The sequence below is a fragment of the Brassica napus genome, chromosome C1 (genome assembly GCF_020379485.1).
Source record: "Brassica napus cultivar Da-Ae chromosome C1, Da-Ae, whole genome shotgun sequence".
NCBI lineage: Eukaryota > Viridiplantae > Streptophyta > Magnoliopsida > Brassicales > Brassicaceae > Brassica > Brassica napus.
In genome coordinates, this window is record NC_063444.1 from 40470593 (window position 1) to 40492804 (window position 22212).

The window sequence follows — 22212 nt, forward strand, 5'->3', positions numbered from 1 at the left end:
CATATTATATAAAACAACATTTGTTACACATACATTAGGATGGTAAAAAAACAATATTTCTTTAAACATACGTTACAATAGAGAAATACAACATCAGAGACATATATTACATCACTCTAAATCGTTTTCGTTCTCATCACTATCATTACAATCATCATCGTCGCTTCTCTCGAACTCGTCTTCACGTGCTTCATCTGTCGCATCTTCGGGAATATCTTCATATTGAAAGTTTTGCGGGTCGATCAAAAGGATTTCATCAGTTGGTTGTTCTGGTACCTCAACTTCATTGATAGCGTCTTCTTCTTGCAAGGGCGGTTCTTCTCCAGCGACAATGCGTCCACGAGGTGTAATTTTGATAGCAGCTAACCAGTTTATCCCGGAAGTTCGAAGCCGAGGATAAGGAAGGAAGCTTACTTGCTCGGCTTGTGAAGCTAAAATGAAAGGCTCAAATTTGTTGTATCTTCTCCCAAAATTGACATCCACAACACCAAATTTGTTATACCGAATCCCTCGGTTCACAACAGGATCGAACCATTCACATTTGAAGAGGACGCATTTTAGCTTCAATAACCCCGGAAATTCCACTTCAATAATCTCCTGCAAGATCCCGTAAAAGTCCGTTTCACCTTTCACACATATTCCGTAGTTACTCGTTGCCCGATGTCTCCCATACTCGTATGTGTGAAAGGTAAATCCTCGTGTGAAATACATAGGTGATGTGGTGACCTTTGCAACTGGACCTTGAACCAATTCGTGAAACCATACGGGATAATAAGGATCGTCGTAATCAACCTGCAAAAAGCAGTTATTCTTAATTAATATTGAAGTATCAAAACACTTACTTAATTAATCAATGTATGAGATATATTACGTACCTGTGATTTTAACCACTTGACAAAGTGCTTATCTTTACGTGTCTCCACATCAGTTGCAGATATTCCTGGTATTGCTTCTTCAACTTGAGATACAAACATGCTGCAAATTAAACAAATAATCAAGTCATACATAATTAACTGCAATTCATATAATTAACATTCACAAAAATATTTACCTTTCAAAGTAACGGGTCATTGCATCCTCGCAGTTGAGCAGAATATAAGTGTGGGCACTATGTTTATCCTCTTCACATGACCACCATACTTCTTTCGTTTTACCACCAAACCTTGCAATTTCGCAGAAAATGTCAGGAACACCATCAATTGGATATGATGTCGGTACTCCACCATCATCATATCTTCTAGGAACTCTTTTCCTCGTACGAACAGTTGGAGCAAAGTAGTATGATGTGAAGTTAGATGTTTCGGCTGTCAAACTTCCCGCAACTATTGAACCTTCCACCTTTGCAAGATTTCTTGCTTTCCCCTTCAAATGTTTCATCTGTCGCTCATACGGATACATCCATCCGTTGTGAACAGGTCCACGAAGCAATGCTTCATATGGTAGGTGGACAACTAGATGCTCCATGACGTCAAAAAATGAAGGAGGAAATATCTTCTCCAGGTTGCACAATATGATCGGAATGTTATGATGAAGTTGTTCGATGACTTCTTCCTTGAACGTACGTGTGCTGAGATCTCTGAAAAAAGCGCCGATGGCTGTATATTGCAAAAGTAATCAAATTAATAACATTTCATAACATATGTATATATATTAACGTTTTATAATTACCTGCAAGTGCTTCATGGACATTTGCTGGAAGGAGCTCGGCAAAAGCAAATGGAAGAAGTCGTTGCATAAACACATGACAATCATGACTCTTCATTCCGGAGAACTTTTGACCTCGTTCAACACATTTTGACAGATTTGAAACATAACCATCAGGAAACTTAACTTCTGATGCAACCCAGTCAAACAAGGTTGTTTTGGCTTCTGATGACAACCGGAAGATGGGAACAGGAACGTTTCCATTGCTCTTGATATGTAACTCACTTCTTGAGCAAATATCAGGTAAGTCCATCCTTGACTTTTTGTTATCTTTTGTCTTCCCAGGGACGTTAAGTAATGTATTCATGATGTTCTCAAAAAAGTTCTTCTCAATATGCATGACATCCAGATTGTGGCGTAAGAGAAGATCCTTCCAATAGGGTAGCTCCCAAAATATACTCTTCTTATGCCAATTGTGAGACACACCATATCCATCAGGCATATTTCCAGGAACATGCCAATTTCCTCCAACTTTAACTGTTTCCTGAGCTCCGTAATAATCAATGTCTGCTTCGATCTGCTGGCCGGTGAGATATGGAGGAGGACCGTCTCTGACAATTTTTTTGTGCCGAAACAATGTCTTATTTCTTCTGTACGGATGGGCAAGTGGAAGAAAGCGACGATGACAGTCAAACCAACAACTCTTCCTACCATTCTTCAGTTGAAAAGCATCCGTCGATCCAAGACAATATGGACAAGATAATCTTCCATGTGTTGTCCAGCCAGACAACATCCCATAAGCAGGGAAATCACTTATCGTCCACAGCAGAACTGCTCGCATCGTAAAATTGTTTTTCAAGGAACAATCGTACGTCCCTACCCCTTCTGACCACAATTGCTTTAGCTCTTCTATCAACGGTTGAAGAAAAACATCAAGAGACCGTTTTGGATGCTTCGGCCCAGGGATTAATATGGTCAAAAATAGAAATTCTTGTTCCATGCACATATCCGGCGGTAAATTGTACGGCGTAAGAATGACTGGCCACAAAGAATATTGTCTACCAGACATTCCAAATGGAGAAAATCCATCGGTGCATAACCCAAGATAGACATTCCGAATATTTGTAGCAAAATCTGCGTGTACCTTGTTGAAATGTTTCCACGCTCTTGCGTCTGATGGATGTGCAACCTCACCATCTCTCTGGACATGTTCCGCATGCCACCTCATCGATGCAGCAGTCCTCTCAGATTGATATAATCTTTTCAATCTGTCTGTAATTGGTAGGTACCACATCCTTTGGTACGGTACCCTATTCCTCCCACGGCCTTGCGGTTTGAATCGTGGTTTTTTGCAGAATCGACACTCTTCTAACTTGTCATCTTCTTTCCAGTAGATCATGCAGTTGTCGATGCAAACATCAATCATCTCCGAAGGCAACCCAAGACTATAAACCAATTTCTGAATCTCATAATAAGATTCAGCAGACACGTTGTCTTCTGGCAAATACTCTTTAAACAACTCCGCCCATGCATCCATGCAATTCTCAGGTAAATTATGATCCGTTTTAATATTCATCATCCTAGCTGCTAGAGACAATTTAGAGAGACCTTCTCTACAACCAGTGTAGATTGGTTGATTTGCAGCATCTAGCATTTCATAAAACCTTTTTGCATCCAAATTAGGTTCTTCTACATTTCCAGTTCCATCAGCTATTGTTGTAGTTGTTTCTAAAAATGCATCACTAATCATATCTTGAACCCTATCATGATCTACCATCTGCTCATGATCTTGATGATAATTATATTCATTATGCAAATGATTCGGTTCTTCACTATGATGACCATCCTCAAAATTATTATTACTACTACTAGCTTCATTTCCCCCATAACCCTCTCCATGTTGATACCAAATGTAGTACTGTGGTGTAAATCCTCTGTTTACTAAATGCTTCCATACAGTTTCACTACGTGCAAATTTTGAATTCTTGCATTTCCGACAGGGGCAGAACATCTTACCGCTTTCCTGTGTGATCGGTGTACAGCCCGCCTGGTGCATGAATGTCTCTAGCCCGCTCAGAAATGCGTTTGTCACCCTCCCGTCGGAATCTTTGTGCAAATACATCCAACTCCGTAACTCGTAAATACTACCGCCACCGGCCATTTTTTCTTAGATTTTTTTTTCAAATCTTTTTTTTTCTGATTTTTTTTCGGATTTTTTTTCTCCCGTTTGTGTGTTGTGAGGAAGAGAGTTGTGGGAAATGACATATATATAGAGAAATTTTCGAGTTGGGTAGTTGAAAAATAACAACGATTTTACAAGGAATATTTTACATGGATTTTACATGGTTTTAACATATTATTTACAACGAATTTACGACGAAATTAGGTAAGTTAAAGCACATTGAATACACGTTTTCACCTAAATATAACGGTAACATGATTCGTTGTAATGTCGATGTAAAGTTTACTTTTCGACGTACTTGCGTCGTAATATTACATGGCGTTTACGACGAAATTTGGTTTCGTTGGTTTCGTCGTAATTGCGTTGTTAAGCCACCAGTTACTATTTCTAAGACGACGATAAGGAACCTGTGTCGTTCGTCTGTCTGCCAATTCAGTGGAATGACAAGGAGAAAGTGGACGGAAGTGCAGCTGGTTTGTACTTGAGAGGAACCTTTGACGATGGTTGGAGGTTCCTTTCAAGTATAAACCAACTGCACTTCCGTCCACTTCTCCTTGTCGCTCCACTGAATTGGCAGACAGACGAATGACTCATGTTCCTTATCGTCATCTTCGAAATAGTAATTGGTGGCTGAATGAGGAACATAGTCTAAACGCCATCAGGTTCGAGAGGAAGAGAGTTGTGTGTTGTGAAGAAGAGAGTTGTGGGAAATGACATATATATATAGAGAAATATAACAATGATTTTACAAGAAAAGTTTTACATGGATTTTACATGGAACATTTACAACGACTTTACAACGAATTTAGGTAAGTTAAAGCACATTGAATGCACGTTTTCACCTTTATATAACGGTAACATGATTCGTTGTAATGTCGATGTAACGTTTACAACTATTTCGCATTCCACGTACTTTCGTCGTAAACTTACATTGACTTTACGACGAAATCCTTTCGTCGTAAATTACCATGGAGTTTACGACGAAATAATGTCTCGTCGTAATTGCGTTGTAAAGCCCATGTAAAGTTACGAGGAAATAATTTCGTCGTAAACCGCCGTTGTTACTGCTACGTTTTCTTGTAGTGAGAAGTTGAATGCAAGAGTGGAAGACAAGCGTGATGAGCTTGAAATTTATTTGAAAGAAGCGGTTGACAATACAGAGTTGATGGTTGGTGTAGAGTATGATGTTCTATCATATTGGAAGAGAAACAATACCAAGTTTCCGATTCTTTCACTGATGGCAAAAGATGTTTTGGCCATGCAAGTCTCCTCTGTTGCATCTGAGAGTGCTTTCAGCACAGGTGGAAGGATCATTGAGCCATCTCGGAGCTGCCTTACTCACTTCATGGTCGAGGTGTTGATATGTACCGAGCAATGGCTAAAACAAGACATTCGGTGTGATTCAAAAGTGATTACTAATGCACAAATCCTTGAGGATATTGCAGAGCAAGAAGAGATTGAAAGAGGTATGTTTGCTTTTTTTTTGTTTGTTTCGTAAGTATGTTGCTTATAATATGTTTCTCACGTGTTTTTCTCTTTGCATCAGAATTAACCGGTTCAGTTGCTCAGCCATAAGTGTAAGGTAAAAAACTTCTTGTCTTTGCTTCATGTTCTTGTCGAATACTCTTGTTCTACGGCTCAAGTTACATCCATTTTTTTTTTGTCATTTTGATTGGTAGGAGTAGAAGATTGTCAAATGCCCACTTGGTCGTGGTGATGTTGTCAGAAGAAGCCTTACTCTTTGTTCTGTTCTTAAGCTTTGGTGTTTTTTTATTTTGTCATGAAACGATGGATGGATGTTGTTCTTTCAGTCTTATTTTCTGGTGTGTTTGAACCATGGATGGATGTTTTTTTTTCATTTCGGATTGAACTATGAAGTCTTGTTTTCTGTTTATTGAAATTTTCATTGGAGTTTAAGGGTTATGTTTCTGAAAAATTCAAGAAAAACAAGGATTATTTCTTTCACTCTTTGTTATGTTCTTAAGCTTTGTCTTTGGTGTTTTTCGGCTAAAGAGGAAGCGGCAAAAATATGAAACATTGTTTCATATTTTTTTTCAAAAATGTGTATTTTAGTTCGGTATAACCCGAACCAAACAGAAAAAACCCGAAACCGATTGATATTTGATTACTTTATGAGTTTTACAATGCAATAAAATATTACACCAAACCCGAAGTGATATTACCCGACACCGACCCGTTTTAAATAAATTTTAGAATGGGACATTTAATCCAAAAACCTAAAACCCGAATAACCCGACCCGAACCCGAACCGATATCCGAACACCCAGGCCTAACCACCATGCTTGTTTAGCTTGAAGTGCTTGGTTGAAATCCTCAATATCTTTGAACCCCAAACCTCCATTCTCTTTAGAGACACATAATTTGTCCCAAGAGATCCAGTGAATCTTCCTCTTCTCATCACACTCATCCCACCAAAAGCTAGCCATTGCACTCATTATCTTCTGACAGTGATGCTTCGTCAGCCTGAAACACGACATAGCATAGACAGGTAGCGCCATAGCAATAAACTTAAGGAGGACCTCCTTTCCACCAAGGGAAAGCTTTTTGGCAAACCAACCTTTGAGTCTCTTACTCATCTTCTCACCTATAAACGCCAGGAGTTTCTGTTTAGAGCCACTGAAACATTCCGGTAAACCAAGGTATTTACCATCCCCTCCAATATTGTCAATACCAAGGAACTCCGCAAGCACTCTCCTCATAACCGGATCAATACCCTCCCCGAAAGTGATCGCCGACTTTTGGAAATTAATAACTTGAGCAGACGAGTCACCATAGAGCTTCAACCGGTGAAGAAACTCTGACATTCTGTAAGAGAAGCCCGACAGAGGAAAAAGCTATCATCCGCAAACAATAGATGTTGAATAGGTGGGCATCTTGGAGCGAGCCTCATCCCTGTTATCTCTCCATTTCGTTCTGCTTGATTCATGGTATGAACCAATGCCTCAGCACATAATATAAATAAGAACGGGGATAGAGGATCTCCCTGCCTTATGCCACGTTGAGGCTTGATATGGCCGTAAGACTGTCCATTGAGTAGCACCGAGTATGAGACAGAGCGTATACAACTCATGATCCATGATATCCATTTCGAATGGAAGCCTAACTTGATGAAGAGAGCTTCCAAGAAATCCCATTCCACACGATCGTACGCTTTAGACATATCTGTCTTTATAGCAATGAAGTCAGACTTGCAAGAAGTGTTTGTTCGAAGGCCATGAACCATCACATGCGCAATCAGAAGATTATCCGAGATTAAACGCCCTGCAACAAAAGCGCCTTGCGTGGGGGAGACTATAAGAGGTAGAACTAACTTCAGACGGTCACATAGCACCTTCGACACAAGTTTATATACCACAGAGCAGAGGCTTATCGGTCTGAGGTCTTTCATTTGGTTCGGATTCTGGACCTTTGGCAATAAGCAGAGTTCTGTGAAGTTCCAGTCAGCAGGTAGCTGTCCAGATTCGAAAAAGCTCTGCAGCTCCTTCGTTACCTGAGGTCCAACGATGTGCCAAAAGTTCTGGAAGAAATGTCCAGTCATTCCATCAATCCCAGGAGTGCTATCACTTTTGATAGCTTCCACCGCCCTCTTTATTTCTGCATCTGAAATAGGTCTTATCAAGCCATTATTCATATGATCTGTAATACGAGGCTCCAACCCGTCAAGTAGAACAGTAGCATCCGCCAGTCTTGAAGACTGAAATAGATCCTGAAAATATGCAACTGCAATATCCCCCATCTTCTCCTCTGAAAACTGCTCCCGTCCTGATGAATTTATTAGAGAGTGTACCTTATTCTTCATCTTCCTTGATTTCACCCAACCATGAAAAATCCTTGTATTCTTATCACCAACTTATAGCCAGGTATTTTTACACTTTTGTTTCCAAAAAGCCTCTTCCTCAACAAAAGCTTTCTCAAGCTCCACACGTAGAAAAGGTAGCCTGCCCATATCTGGACTGTTTTTACTCTCCTCCAACTCCAAATCATGTCGCAACTTCTTAATATTCTGGTTGGAGTTCAGATTAGCTGATCTCTTCCACTTCGATAGCTCCTGTCTACAAGATGTGATACGCTCAGCAACCGAGCCTTGTCCATTAGCAAAGGGCCGACGCCATCCTCTCCTGATTACCTCAGATATCTCTGGCTTTTTGCACCATCGCTTGTCGAATAGAAACCATCCTGTTCTTCTTCTTCGTTCCTGATTCGCTACACTTGTAAAAATGGGTCTATGGTCAGAACCCGTTTTTTCCAAATATACAGAGTGTGCATTCGGAAATAACGTGAACCACTCTGCATTGCCGAAAGCTCTGTCCAGACGACATTGAATCCAAACTTTTTCTTTCACACCATTGTTCATGATCTCCCTAGCGCCTCCCCAAGACAGTCTATTACCAGAGCTCGGTACTTCTTTCAACCTGCAATCCCTAGCCAAAGCTCTGAACTCAAAGAAAGAACTCTCCTCGCGTTGAGGCCCTCCCACTTTCTCTGAGTTATTCATAATCTCATTAAAATCACCAACAAGAAACCAGCCACTATTCCTTCGCAAGCCAACATCTTTTAACTCATTCCACACTGCTGTTCTTTGATGTCGAACTGGATCACCATAAACAAAGGACATAAAAAACATAAATCCCCGAGCTTAACTTCTGTATCTATTATCCTCGCAGAGCTGATAGAATCTGCACCTCATACATACTCCTCCAAAACAAAGATAACCCTCCACTAAGGCCCACTGGGTCCACCAGCAATGGTCATAACCCAACGACCTCTGAAGTTTTAGAACGTGTTCACTAGAGTTCTTAGTCTATAGGAGAAATAAAAATCCGGGAAATGTTCACGACACATCTCCTCTAGGCTGTGGGAACCGAAATTCGCACTGTCGATTTACGCTTAAATTAGGAAACTATGAAACCCTAATTTCTCAGAGGTCCCGGATCTCTGCGAGAGCCAACGGCAAGTGACCAAATATATGGGGAAATCATGAAAAGATAACAAACGCGTTTAGAGAAAACAGTAGATCTTATTTCGAGTCCGCGTGAGAGCGTTGCGATCATTACAAGAGATCATAAAAGCTTTGGCCGCAAAGGCTGTCAGCGAGTTACGTAGTTCTAGCGGCCTAAAAGCTCAAACCAAGTTGACTCGCAGCTTGATAACAAAAGACGAAGAAAATACAGAAAAGATTTTTGATTGATTTCGGACTGAACCTTATAAAAGGTTGCCTACGTACCCCTTTCGAGGATCAAGCCGAACGTAGTTCAAGCGTGAACCAAGAGATCGAACTGATTGTGCACGTTCGTCTGGTAATCGGGTGCCAGTCATGGAAACAGAGCATGTCGAGAATAATGCCTCAGAGTTTCTAAGTGCCGAGAGTTCTGAGTCTAAAAAGTTGTCCCTCATGCCTCTCACCTAGGACTCCTTATATACTCGCTCCTAGGTCGGTTTACGTTTTTTCCCTTCTGCGCTTAAGCTGTCATAGCCTAAAATTGGAGATATTCCATTTTTCCCGATCTTCGTAATTATCTTCAAAATTTCGTATTTATCTGCGGAAACTTGACATTTATCTTTCCTTGCGAACCAAGCGTAAACCGTCCCACGGTTTACGGGCTGCTGGTTAAGATATCGTAAGATGGGCTTCGAGTCATGCCTTAGGTCCATTTGGGCCGTCTTTCGACTTGAAGCGTTTATTACGACTTCTTTCGATAAAAACGAACTTTCCGCGGTTTTTATCGTAAAGTTTGATTGATGACTTCGAATGGCGGAAAACATGAAATGGGTTTGCTACGGTCTTCGGGAGACAGCATCGAAGGGTAGACGAGAATGCATGGATTCGTGTCGTATCGACATTTCGGAAGAGGTCGGTCTCTACGTAGGGACCAAACGGAACGCACGCTCGTTCGCTACGTAGCGACCGAGCGGGACGGACGCTCGGTCGCTACGTAGAGACTGAACTTGGCTCGAGCTAGGTCACTACGTAGCGACCAAGCGTGACGGACGCTCGGTCGCTACGTAGCAACCGAGCTTGGCTCGAGCTCGGTCGCTACGTAGCGACCGAGCGGGACGTGTTCTCGGTCGGTACGTAGCGACCTTTTTTGGGCTTTTCTCTGATGTCTCGTGTTTCTTCCGCAGGGCTCTTAGTAAGAATAAATATTTTCCGAAGATTTATTTTTCGTAAAAATGTTCATGCTGATTTTTACGGACTTTCTGACATTGATTCCGTTGTGACCGATTTTTACCCCAACAGTTAGCCCCCCAGCTTGTTAGAACCATGAGCTTCTAGCGTGAGGTTCTAGCGAGTGGCTTGGCAAGTTAGGCAAGTTAGGTGAGTTAGGCGGAATTTATGGTCGAAAAGGTCCGTGGTAAGTGGTCTTCTCGCTCTTCTAAAAGTAGAATGCGATAAGATTGGGGCTGCGCCTTATGACGGCTGCCTACGTACCCTTGTTGAAGGGATCAAGCCTTTCATAGTTCGTCTTGGAGTTAAGGTTTGTACGACTAGTTTTCCAGCGAGACCTTTTCGGTCTGGTTTTTATGTAGAGGTTATCAGGCGTGTTGCTGCCGATGGTATTTTATATGGGTGTAGAAGGAAGACTACGAGTTGTCATCTCGTAATCTAACTCTGTGTGAACTGCTATATATTTGATCTGTTTCGAGAGTTTTCTGCAGTGTGTAAACTTGCGGGATTTCTGAAGACGCTCGAATATTGGCAAAGAGACAAATTTTGGGATCTCGTATCAAGGTTTTTGATACTATGCCTAGAGATGTTAGAGACCAGTGCGCTGGGTTTAGGGCAAGACCTAGGTTTACTCCTGGTTTTAGAGGGTGCGATGACTAATTCGACGTACATATCCCGTTTCAGTTTCATCCTGATTCCATACCGATTTAAAGTCCGCGATAGGTTCTCGGCTTATACGACTTGTATGGTTGGAACCGAGCATCTCTCCAAGGACAATTTTTAAGCCTCCTGGAAGTGCTGACCAAAAATTTTGGGTTTCTTTTATAGCGCTATTATCCTTGTGTCGGATGTACGAGAGTCATCTCTACGAGATGGCTAAGTCTGTTTAGGACGTTAAGAGTTTGTTGTGATCAGCAACAAACTTAATGGTTAAAATTACCGTTTCGAGTCTTCGCGAAGGATATGTTTTGAGAAGATGTTAGTGCGTATGACTGTCTGGTCTTCCAAGAAAGTGTTTTTATCGAGGAAGGAAATTTCGTCGAAGAACGAATCTTCAAGCGTCTGCGACGTCTCGCGATGCTGAAGATTTGTTATTTTTTCGTATGCCGCGTTTCGTGCTTGAAATGTTCGCGGGCTTGAAGATGTTTCGCGATGTTGCAAGGGATTACTCTTAGCCCTGCATTTGGGAAACATTCTGGTTTGACTACGTATGTTCGAAGCTAGAATTGTTTTTCCTGTTTGGATTTGATTTGCGATCGAGGAGTTACGACCAAGGGGTCGCGTAAATTTGTCCCCGGAAAGAGGCATCCTCCTATACTGTGCTTTGTGTGGTGTCGGCCATCCGAGATTTCTTTCGTGTCTATTTGAGGATGTTCTGTATAGCTATAGGAGCTCTGTTACGAGTTTTCCTTACATGCCGCATTTTACGAGTAAAACACATCGGGCTTAAAGTGAATCGTAGTATATGGAAGTTGGTCGATTTTTGACAATTGGAACCTTTCCGTTAACTCTTTGATTGTTAGGACTGGGTTTTGTTATGGGGAATTTACCGTATGATTCCCGTTTTTGGGTGGTACGATAATTGTTTGTGTAATCGTTACTTTGTGTTTCATGACAAATTCCGGATTACCGTTTTGCCGTCAAGTTATTGGAGCGGTGGTCGCTCAAATGTTTTGGCTTTGCATGAAGGTTGTGCTCAGCTTTATAGCCAAGGACGTTGTTGCCAAAGGATTAGACCATGACACTTTCGTGCTGTCAATAAGGTCAAGTCGGTTAGAATCGTCCTTAAAGGGGATGCTGTAACCTAGTTCGGCTTCGAAGGAAGGGCGTAATTGGGCGAGTGACGAATGATATTTATCGAGATTGATAGGCCGAGTATGCCCATGGTGGTAGAAAACGTTTTTCCACTTTAGGGTTAATTTATACGATGAAAGTTTCGTTTAATGTTTCCTTTATTCGTATGGAAGTTGTTTCCTTTGTTTCTGAGGGAGATAAAGCCTAAGAAGCTCGATACAGAGCCCATGCGGAGTCAGTTGCGGGGTGATTTCCTGCTCGGACGTGACCAAGCGGAATGAGAGCGGATGCCAGTGAGTCGCGGGGCTAAAGAATGAGACCTTTCAGATCGTGGTGCGAGGAAGTAAAGTTTATATTGGTCGTCCAATGTCGGATCATACAGCTTGGTTTTTTGCTATAAGGAAAGTACTTTTTCGTAAAACATGTTACGTTTACTTTCGAAAGTTACTTCGTATGACATGATCTGATTATACGAAGGATTTTTTGCGTAAGTAACGGGCGACTAGTTTTTACGAATTTATTAAATTGACGCGACATATGGAGATGTCAAAATAACGATGTTTCCGCAGATTTTTGAAAAACGTTTTCGCTTTTGTTTTTATTCTTCAGTGAAAGTTTCTCTGAGTCACTCATGGAGTTTTACCAAAGGTTATTTCACCGAGATCTAGTTGCGAAACGTTTTTGAAGGTTTCTTGAATGAATCAGTTAAACGGCGATAGACTTAGTCGACGAGCGGGGAGGACGTGTTCTCTTTGTCGTATTTTCTGTTACTTTTGTTCTTGATTTTGCTTTGTCGCAAATGTTTTTGATGTTTTTCCATGAGTCGGTTGGTTCAACGGAAAATGAGAGTGATGCTTTGATGCCTGAAGATTTCTCGTATAATGATTCTTATACGAAACTCGTTTTATCAAATCGGAAAAGATCTTTATGACTTCAGCAAATCATCGACTTTCATTCTGAAGTTTGGCAGAGGTTTTCTAAACGAATGATAGCGATGATAGATGCTGTATAATCTTTGAGAATTTTTTCAACATGGTTTGGATCAGTTCCTAGCGTTTAGACAAATCTCAGATTGTCGTTTGCTTTTAGGATGATCTTGACGAGACATCGCATTGTATGAATATTTTTCCGTTTATTTCTACGAGAGTTTGCTTTGTCGAAAGCGTTTTCTTGTCGAAAGCGTTTTCTTGATCTTGACGAGACATCACATTGTTTGAATATGTTTTTGAAGTATGGGAGTATACTAGTATAGTATACGCACCTACTCCGTCCCTTTTTCTTGAGGAATAGAATGATCGACAGTCCGAGTCAGTTTGAAGACGACGCTTGGACTGTGATTTGGTTGTTTCCAGGTTGAAGACTTGGAATATGTCGGTTCCGAGAGAATTGCCAGAAAAGAATTAAGACGACGTTCATTTCTCTAGTTTTTTCTCTCCTTAGGAAGCGAGCTTGATATGCGTGGCGATCGTTTCTCGATTTTCAGAGAGTTTAGATCGGTTTGCAAGATCTGGACGAACAGTTATGGGACAGTATATCGAGACAAGAAAAATCACCTAACACATAGTTCGCTAGACTATCCACATAGGTTTTACGTTCCCTAAAGTTCTATGACAGTCTCAAAGGCGTTTTTATTTCTTAGTAATTTCCTATGAAAACTCCAAGTCTGATTTCAAAAATTTCAAGTCGCAAATATCTTAGTTCTCTCGAAGATGCAGTTTTGTCTCTTTTCAGTTTTGCTTGCTCATTTCCCCTTTCTCTTCTTGTGTATGTTCGCCTTTTTCGATATTGGTGTTTATCCTTTGAAACTTGACATTTATCTTCCGAACTTGACTGATACGAAGTCAATAAAAAGGTTCAACGTAATCATATAGTTGAGGCGGTTAAGGTGTTAAGTTAACCGTTGCCGTATTATACGATTAATGTGAATCCACGCGAGAAAACTAGTATTTGTGGGTTTTTTTTTATCGTAAAGTTTCAATGGTAACTCCAATCGAGACGATACATGAGACGTTTCGATCGAGATTTGAAGGAAAACACAAAGATGGAGGTAAGGGCGAGTAGGAGCAAGCAAAGGAGTTTAGACGAGTCTTACTTGTTTACGTCGTAAAATCTCAACGGAAACTCCGACTGAGACGAAACGAAAAGCGTTTCGATCAGGATTCAAAAGAGAACACAAAGGAGGAGCTTTTTGAGGCCTGACAGGTCGCTATGTAGCGAGCTGGAGGTCTGACAGGTCGCTATGTAGCGAGTAGAAGCAATCCAAGAAGAGTCCTACTTGTTTTCGACGTAAAATCTCAACGGAAACTCCGATTGAGACGAAACGAAAAGCGTTTCGATGAGGATTCAAAAGATAACGCAAAGGAGGACTTTTCTGAGGCCTGACAGGTCGCTATGTATCGAGTGGAGGTCTGACAGGTCACTATGTAGAAAGTGGAAGCAAGCCAAGAAGAGTCCTACTTGTTTTCGTCGTAAAATCTCAACGGAAACTCCGATTGAGACGAAACAAAAAGCGTTACGATGAGAATTCAAAATAGAACGCAAAGGAGGACCCTTTTTAGGCCTGAAAGGTCGCTACATAGCGAGTGGAGAATTGGCTTGAGCTCGTTCGCTACGTAGCGACCGAGCCGTGTGCGTGCTCGGTCGCTACGTAGCGACCGAGCTGTCTGCGTGCTTGGCCGCTACGTAGCGACCGAGCTTGGCTGGAGCTCAGTCGCTACGTCGCGACCGAGCACCACAGCTTGGTCGCTACGTAGCGACCGAGCTGTGTAATCGATTTGTTGCGCTTCATTTTTTCCGCGATTAACCTAGGGGTTTTCTGCGGTTTTTGGGAGAACAAGTTTTACCTTTCCGAAATGTTTTCGGAAAACGTGTTTTGGTAAAACCCTTACGCATTGAGATTTCTTTTGTTTGGCAATGAGCCAAACTTACGGGGTTTGATAAGATTTATCGTTTCCCTTTATGTTTAAAAAGAGAAATCGCTAGCTCGTTTCATTGCACTTCCTGTGGCGAAAAGTCGCAGCAAGGTTTTCGATTTTCTCAAGAACTGTGGCATTTGCATAGGCGTTGGCCATAGGCGCAGTGACGGTTGGAGTTTTCTTACCAGCGTTGTTGCGAACTGCAATTTTCTCTTTCGTATTTCCAGACATTTTTTTGATCAAGCGTTTTGCGGCTATGAGTTAGAGTAATCCGTACCTCCCCTCCTTCTAGCGCCAAACTGTGGGAACCAAAATTCGCGCTGTCGATTTACGTTTAAATTAGGAAACTAGAAAAACCCTAATTTCCCAGAGGTCCCGGATCTCTGCGAGAGCCAACGGCAAGTGACAAAATATATGGGGAAATCATGAAAAGATAACAAACGAGTTTAGAGAAAACAGTAGATCTTATTTCGAGTCCGCGTGAGAGCGTTGCGATCATTACAAGAGATCATTAAAGCTTTGGCCGCAAAAAACTGTCAGAGAGTTACCTAGTTCTAGCGGCCTAAAAGCTCAAACCTAGTTGACTCGCAGCTTGATAACAAAAGACGAAGAAAATACAGAAAAGATTTTTGATTGATTTCGGACTGAACCTTATAAAAGGCTGCCTACGTACCCCTTTCGAGGATCAAGCCGAACGTAGTGCAAGCATGAACCAAGAGATCGAACTGCTTGTGCACGTTCGTCTGGTAATCGGGTGCCAGTCATGGAAACAGAGCATGTCGAGAATAATGTCTCAGAGTTTCTAAGTGCCGAGAGTTCTGAGTCTAAAAAGTTGTCCCTCATGCCTCTCGCCTAGGACTCCTTATATACTCGCTCCTAGGTCGGTTCACGTTTTTTCCCTTCTGCCCTTAAGCCATCATAGCCTAAAATTGGAGATATTCCATTTTTCCCGATCTTCGTAATTATATTCAAAATTTCGTATTTATCTGCGGAAACTTGACATTTATCTTTCCTTGCGAACCAAGCGTAAACCGTCCCACGGTTTACGGGCTGCTGGTTAAGAAATCGTAAGGTGGGCTTCGAGTCATGCCTTAGGTCCATTTGGGCTGTCTTTCGACTTGAAGCGTTTATTACGACTTCTTTCGATAAAAATGAACTTTCCGCGGTTTTTATCGTAAAGTTTGATTGATGACTTCGAATGGCGAAAAACATGAAATGGGTTTGCTACGGTCTTCGGGAGACAGCATCGAAGGGTAGACGAGAATGCATGGATTCGTGTCGTATCGACGTTTCGGAAGAGCTTGGTCTCTACGCAGAGACCGAACGGAACGCACGCTAGTTCGCTACGTAACGACCGAGCGGGACGGACGCTCGGTCGCTACGTAGCGACCGAGCTTGGCTCGAGCTCGGCACCTACGTAGCGACCGAACGAGACGGACGCTCGGTCGCTACGTAGCGACTGAGCGGGATGGACGCTCGGTCGCTACGTTGCGACCGAGCTTGGCTTGAGCGCTACGTAGCGACTGAGCGGGACAGACGCTCGGTCGCTACGTAGCGACCGCGCGACCGAGCGGGACGTGTGCTCGGTCGCTACGTGGCGACCGAGCTTGGCTCGAGCGTAGCGACCGTGTGACCTTTTTTGGGCTTTTCTCTGATGTCTCGTGTTTCTTCCGCAAGGCTCTTCGTAAGAATAAATCTTTACCGAAAATTTATTTTTCGTAAAAACGTTCATGCCGATTTTTACGGACTTTCAGACATTGATTTTGTCGTGACCGATTTTGACCCCAACATAGGCGTCGAACTGTCAGGTTGTTCCTCAATCCCCGACAGTTCCAACTGAGCATCATCAGTGAGGATTGGATGGTTTCTGGTGAACCATCAAACCTCCGGATTGTTTAGACAATTTAGACGACACCTCTCCATCCTCTGCCGCTTTATGTTTTACAGTACCAACCTCTCTGTCTCCATTCCTCTGAGACTGACCAGACTGTGACAACCTCCTATTAGTTTGGTTATGCCTGGTCCATGAGGGCTTACTTCGCTTTGAATTCCAACTCTTACTGCTGCGCTCTCCAGAGAGTTGAGAGTTACTTCCAATCACAAAGCCTCCAGTATCAGCCAACCTCCCCATTATCTCGTTCCCGTCATCCTTTTGAGGTTGGGACTGATCAGTTTCCTTAGTATTTGCGCCTTCTCCCATCACCGTAGAAAAAACCCCGCCTTTGTTCATACCATGTGAAGAAGATTCAGAAACATCTGGAATACGTCTCTCTTGCACTTTGCTGAAATCAAAAACTCGTCCTCTATCTCTGTTGATCTCGGTTGAGATGGTCGGGGCCATTTCCAAGCGGAGACAAGATCGTTGCGCCATAGGATCATTTGATAACTCATTTAGAGTTTTCCTCATTTTTTCTTCCCTGATACGCCTTTCCTCTGGATCGGAACAACTCATATAGATTTTCATCTGCTCAAAGACCTCGTGAGCCACCATTGTTGGATGAGGTTCAAACCCTGGGGGCACCGAAGGAGCAAGTAGAGGCATCAGCTTCTCTGCGAGATCATTGTGATGTTGTCTGGTACCGGATGATTGACCTTCCTTCATGTTCTGACGCGGAACAATACCTTTGCCTTTGGTTCTAGAACCTTGATAGAGAGGACATTTCTGTTTCTCATGAGATAGACGACAACAGTGGAAGCATTTATTCCTAACTCTTTCTTACTCCACATCCACATATTCCACTCTGCCTCCAGGTAATGTGACTGATTTTTTTGTCCCGCAATGGAAGGTTGAGGTCTAAAGTGACCTGAACTCTAACATAATCATTCAGCAAGGGTTTCTCAGGATCAAATTCAATCACATCTACATGCCCAATTCCATCAGCGATGATATCAGTTGTTTTCATGGTGAAGTAGTTCGTTGGGAGGTTGTGAAGTCTCACCCAAATAGCCACAGTTTGGAGGTTGTTTGGCGGAGGAAACTCTACCCAACGCTCCATCGCCATACCCCAATCATCAAAGGTCCAGAACCCTTGACGTAACACTGTTTGAATATCTGTTTCCAAGTCAAAAATGAACTGAAACCTTTCCTTTGTGAGAGCAATCCCTGTAACACGTTCATACACCTTCCAGATCTTGGGCATCGTCTTGAGCATTCTTCCCATATTTTGACATTCCGGGTTTAGTAAACGCCCTAGAATACTCCTTCCTCCTCTATCCATCGCGCAATACGCATCTTCATCTGGAATGATAATTGATTTATCTTCTCCGAGCGACATACCTTGCAGAACTTCAGCCAAATTCTCTCCCATCAGGAGCAAGAAGAAGAATCTCAAATGTCGGTGCTTTCGGTAACGAAGATAATAGATGTGAATATAGCGCAGCGTATAGGAGAACCCTAGATAAACCCATATTTTCCTTGAAGATTTGAAAGAAAAAAAGATATTTCCTAAAGATTTCCAAAGATTTCCGAAAAGATCTTGGAAATTTTCCTAGTTGATCCATATCGCAGCAGGGATATTTGCCCTCTAAATGTTTACTCCACTCTGATTGGACGAAACAAAATCGCCTTTGGAGAGAAAAATCACCATCTCCTTAGAGCATTCAAACTCATACATGTTTAACATAAGTTGCCATATGGCATTAAGTTAGGCAGTTAAATTTAGTTTATACACATAATTATTCAAGCAAATTTGGTACTACTAAAAGTTAGTAGAAACTAAAATGCCACTAATGAAAACCCAAGATTAGTTTTAATTTTACCCATTTTTGTATACATTAGCTAAAAAGAAACCTATCAATAAATTAAAATTTTCATCAAAAAAACATTCATCCAATTTGTAATTTAAAATTAATTTTTGGTCGCCGTATATCTTTTAAAAATCAGGTATTTTCAATTAATTTACACGATCTAATCTATTAAGATTAATTTTGTGAATGTTCACTTTATTTCCAGCATGCCCATCCAACTTTTAATTAAAATTATACAAAACTAAAACATGAATTTATTTAAGAACCCATATAAAAAGCTCCTAGCAAAATAATCATCTCAACATTTAAAAGGTTTTGTGAGAACTATAGCTTCGATACGCCTGGATCTACTCGACTCTGGTTCGTTGAAGTTGATTAACTAGAAGAGAAATGACACAAGAACTTGTTACCAAGGTTCACCGCACCTGGGGCCGATCAGAGATCATCAATCCACTACTTAGTTCAGATCTTGAGCTTGGATCACAACCGTAACCTCCAGTCTCTCTGCTCTCTCGCTCTTATCTCAATCACTCTTCTACTTAGCTTGAGCTAGGGTAAAGAGACAACGACTTATATCTCGTCGTTTTACAACTCTTAACCCACGTGAAAACACACGTGACTTTAGCTAACCAAACCGGTTAAGCTAATTAATCGAGAGACTAGCGGTATACGATAACCACATACATATAAATACATGGACTCAAATCTCCTCCTTGTCCAAGTATCCACGCATGTATCAAGCTTCACTCGTTGATTCTTGAACTCAACTCCTCCTGAAACTAAAAGCTCCAAATCTCTTCTCTTGTTGACTCTTCTTGTCAACTCCTCCTGAACGAACTCGCTCAACTTCTTGTCTCCCTGATAAACCCACCAGGCTTCATAACTTAACACCAGTCAAACTCAGTTCTCAGTAATTCTGAGAAACCTCAAAGCTTCTCGCATTTTCCCAACTGGTAGCACTTTTGTGAACATATCTGCGGGATTGTACTGTGTAGCAATCTTCACTACGTCAATGATCTTCTCGCTGACAAGATCCCGAACAAAGTTGTACTTCACGTCTACATGCTTCGTCTTCTCGTGATGAACTTGATTCCTGGAAGAGCTATCGCATTTTGAGAATCGCAGAAGACTTCCACGAAGTCTTGTTCAAAACCCAACTCATTGATGAATCCTCTCAGCCACATGGCTTCTCTTGATGCTTCTCCCAATGTGATCCACTCTGCTTCTGTAGTTGATAGTGCAATCGACTTTTGAAGACTCGATCTCCAACTCACACCATCCCAGTAACTGATCTCCGCTTATCCAGGTCTGCTCCATAGTCAGCATCGAAATAACCCTTAACCACGAACTTTCCTAAATTAGTATACACTAGCTTAACCTTCGTAGAACCTCTCAGGTACCTGAGAATCCATTTGACCGCCTGTCAATGTATCTTTATAGGGCTACTCATGAATCTACAGACCATTCCAATAGCATAAGCCAAGTCAGGCCTTGTGCCCACCATAGCATACATTAATGAACCTACGGCACTCTGATAAGGAACATCCTTCATGTAAACCTCATGCTCCTTTAACTCCTTCTCTGTAGCTGAACTCAAACGAAAATGAGCTCCAAGTGGTGTTGATACACTCTTTGATTTCTCCATGTTATAGTTACCCAACACCTTCCAAGCATAGTCTTCCTGAGACACTGTTAAGATGCCTCTCTCTCTGTCACGAGAGATCTCCATACCTAGTATCTTTTTAGCATCCCCGAGATCCTTCATCTCAAACTCTGAGCTGAGAATCTTCTTCAGCTCTGTGACCTGAACTTTACTCTTAGACGCCTGGAGAATGTCGTCTACGTATAACAAAAAATACACATAACTTTTTTCCTCGTACTCCTTGTAGCATACACAGATATCATACTCGCTCCTCACAAACCCGTGACTCACAATAAACTCGTCAAATCTTGTGTTCCACTAACGAGGTGATTGTCTCAAACCATAGAGAGATCTTTTCAGAAGACACACCTTCTCCGGATGATCTTTATCCTCATAGCCTTCTGGCTGGTCCATATAGATGTCCTCATCAAGATACCCATGCAGGAACGCAGTCTTTACGTCCATTTGCTGCAGCTCCATGTCGAAATGCACTACCATAGACAATATAAACCTGATTGACACATGCTTGGCAACTGGTGAGAATATTTCTTGAAAGTCTACTCCTTCTATCTGTGCATATCCCTTAGCCACCAAGCGAGCCTTGAACCTTGGGTCCTCAACACCTGCAATGCCTGCCTTCCGTTTGTAAACCCACTTACAACCTATTGGTTCTGGCCTTTGACTCTGTCAACCAAAATCCACGTTCCATTCTTCTTCAACGATGTCATCTCTTCTTGTTCTGCCCCGGTCCATAAGTCACTGTCGGGATCCTCTAAAGCTTCTTGATGACTACTCGGCTCAGGTCTCCCAGCATCCTCCAATATCAAGTATGCAAACCCCGCTATAACTTCATCTCCCTCATAGATCTGATAGTCTTTAAACTTCGAAGGCTGTCTCACTTGCCTCTTTCCTCTGTCTCTAACCAACTGGTAATTACTCAGATCTTGTTGACCCTCAGACGTTTCTGTAGCTTCTCTCTGAACCGTAGTCTCATCTTTATCGCTTGAACTTGAGGCTCCTTCTTGAGTAATAACCTGTTCTTCTCGATCACCTGCAAGATCAAGACTAGAACTTTTATTAGTTAAATCATATGGAACATGGATAGATTTACCTGAGGATTCAGTCTTGTTGATGTCTTTGTACATCAAGTCTTCTCGAAATACAACATTTCTACTGATTACACAGCGTTCCTCATCCAACAAACTGACCCTGAATCCTTTCACGCCTTCTGGATAACCGGTAAACACTCATCGCCTTGATCTTGGGTTGAGCTTCCCTTCATCTGTGTGAACATACACTACGCATCCAAACCTTCTCAAACCTGACAAGTCTGATAATGCAGTAGTCCACCTCTGCTCCGGAATCTCAAAATCTATGGCTGACGAAGGAAGTCTGTTGATCACATAAACTGAAGTAGACACCGCTTCTGCCCAAAATTTCACCTCCAGACCACTCTCACTAAGCATACTCCTAACCTTGTTCATAATACTCATGTTTAATCTCTCAGCTATCCCGTTTTGCTGAGGAGTGTATGTACACGTCCTATGTCTCACGACCCCTTCTTCTTTACAGAACTTGTCGAATCTCAGGTTGAAATACTCAAGGCCATTTTCTGTTCTCAACTTTTTCACCTTCCTTTCAGATTGTATCTCTACCATCTTCTTCCACTCAACAAACTTCTCAAACGCTTCTTTAGTCTTGAGAGAATATATCCAAACCTTTCTCGACCAGTCATCGGCGAAAGAGATAAAGTATTGACAATTGCCTAGACTCTTGGGTACATTTGGTGATCCCCATAAGTCTGAATGCACATAGTCAAGCTTCTCCTTAGTGACATGCTTCGCTGTCCCGAAGCTCACCTTGTGAGCTTTCCCAATTACACAATCCTCGCAGAAGTCGAGACTTGTGATGCTTGACTTGTCAATTCAACCCTCCTTGGCTAGTACTTCTAAACCCTTCTGCCCTACATGTCCCAATCTGCTGTGCCACAGTCTTGTTGTGGCCAACTTTGCATCATCTGGAGTATCCTTAGCAGAACAAGCTTCCGCCCTAAGTGCAGAACCTTGTAAGATGTAAAGAGTATCGTTGCTTCTGCGCTCAC

The 22212-nt window shown here is 42.0% G+C and overlaps 1 protein-coding gene across 1 annotated transcript; it reads right to left on the minus strand.

Annotated features, from left to right (window-relative positions):
• Positions 1 to 16568: 16568 nt before the first annotated feature.
• LOC106355563 lies at positions 16569 to 18030 on the minus strand. The gene is made up of 2 exons (XM_048743962.1): positions 17527 to 18030; positions 16569 to 17384 (listed from the first exon to the last, which is right to left on the minus strand). The coding sequence occupies exons 1-2, from the start codon at positions 18028 to 18030 to the stop codon at positions 16569 to 16571; spliced, it is 1320 nt and encodes a 439-aa protein (XP_048599919.1).
• Between the last annotated feature and the right edge of the window lie 4182 nt (positions 18031 to 22212).

What these genes read in the sequence shown, in the direction of transcription:
- LOC106355563 (XM_048743962.1), bottom strand. Translation starts at nt 18,030, where the DNA reads ATGGGAGAGAATTTGGCTGAAGTTCTGCAAGGTATGTCGCTCGGAGAA. An exon ending in ATGATTATGTTAGAGTTCAG is followed by an intron (nt 17,385 to 17,526) that starts GTCACTTTAGAC and finishes CATGAGAAACAG; the next exon opens with AAATGTCCTCTCTATCAAGG.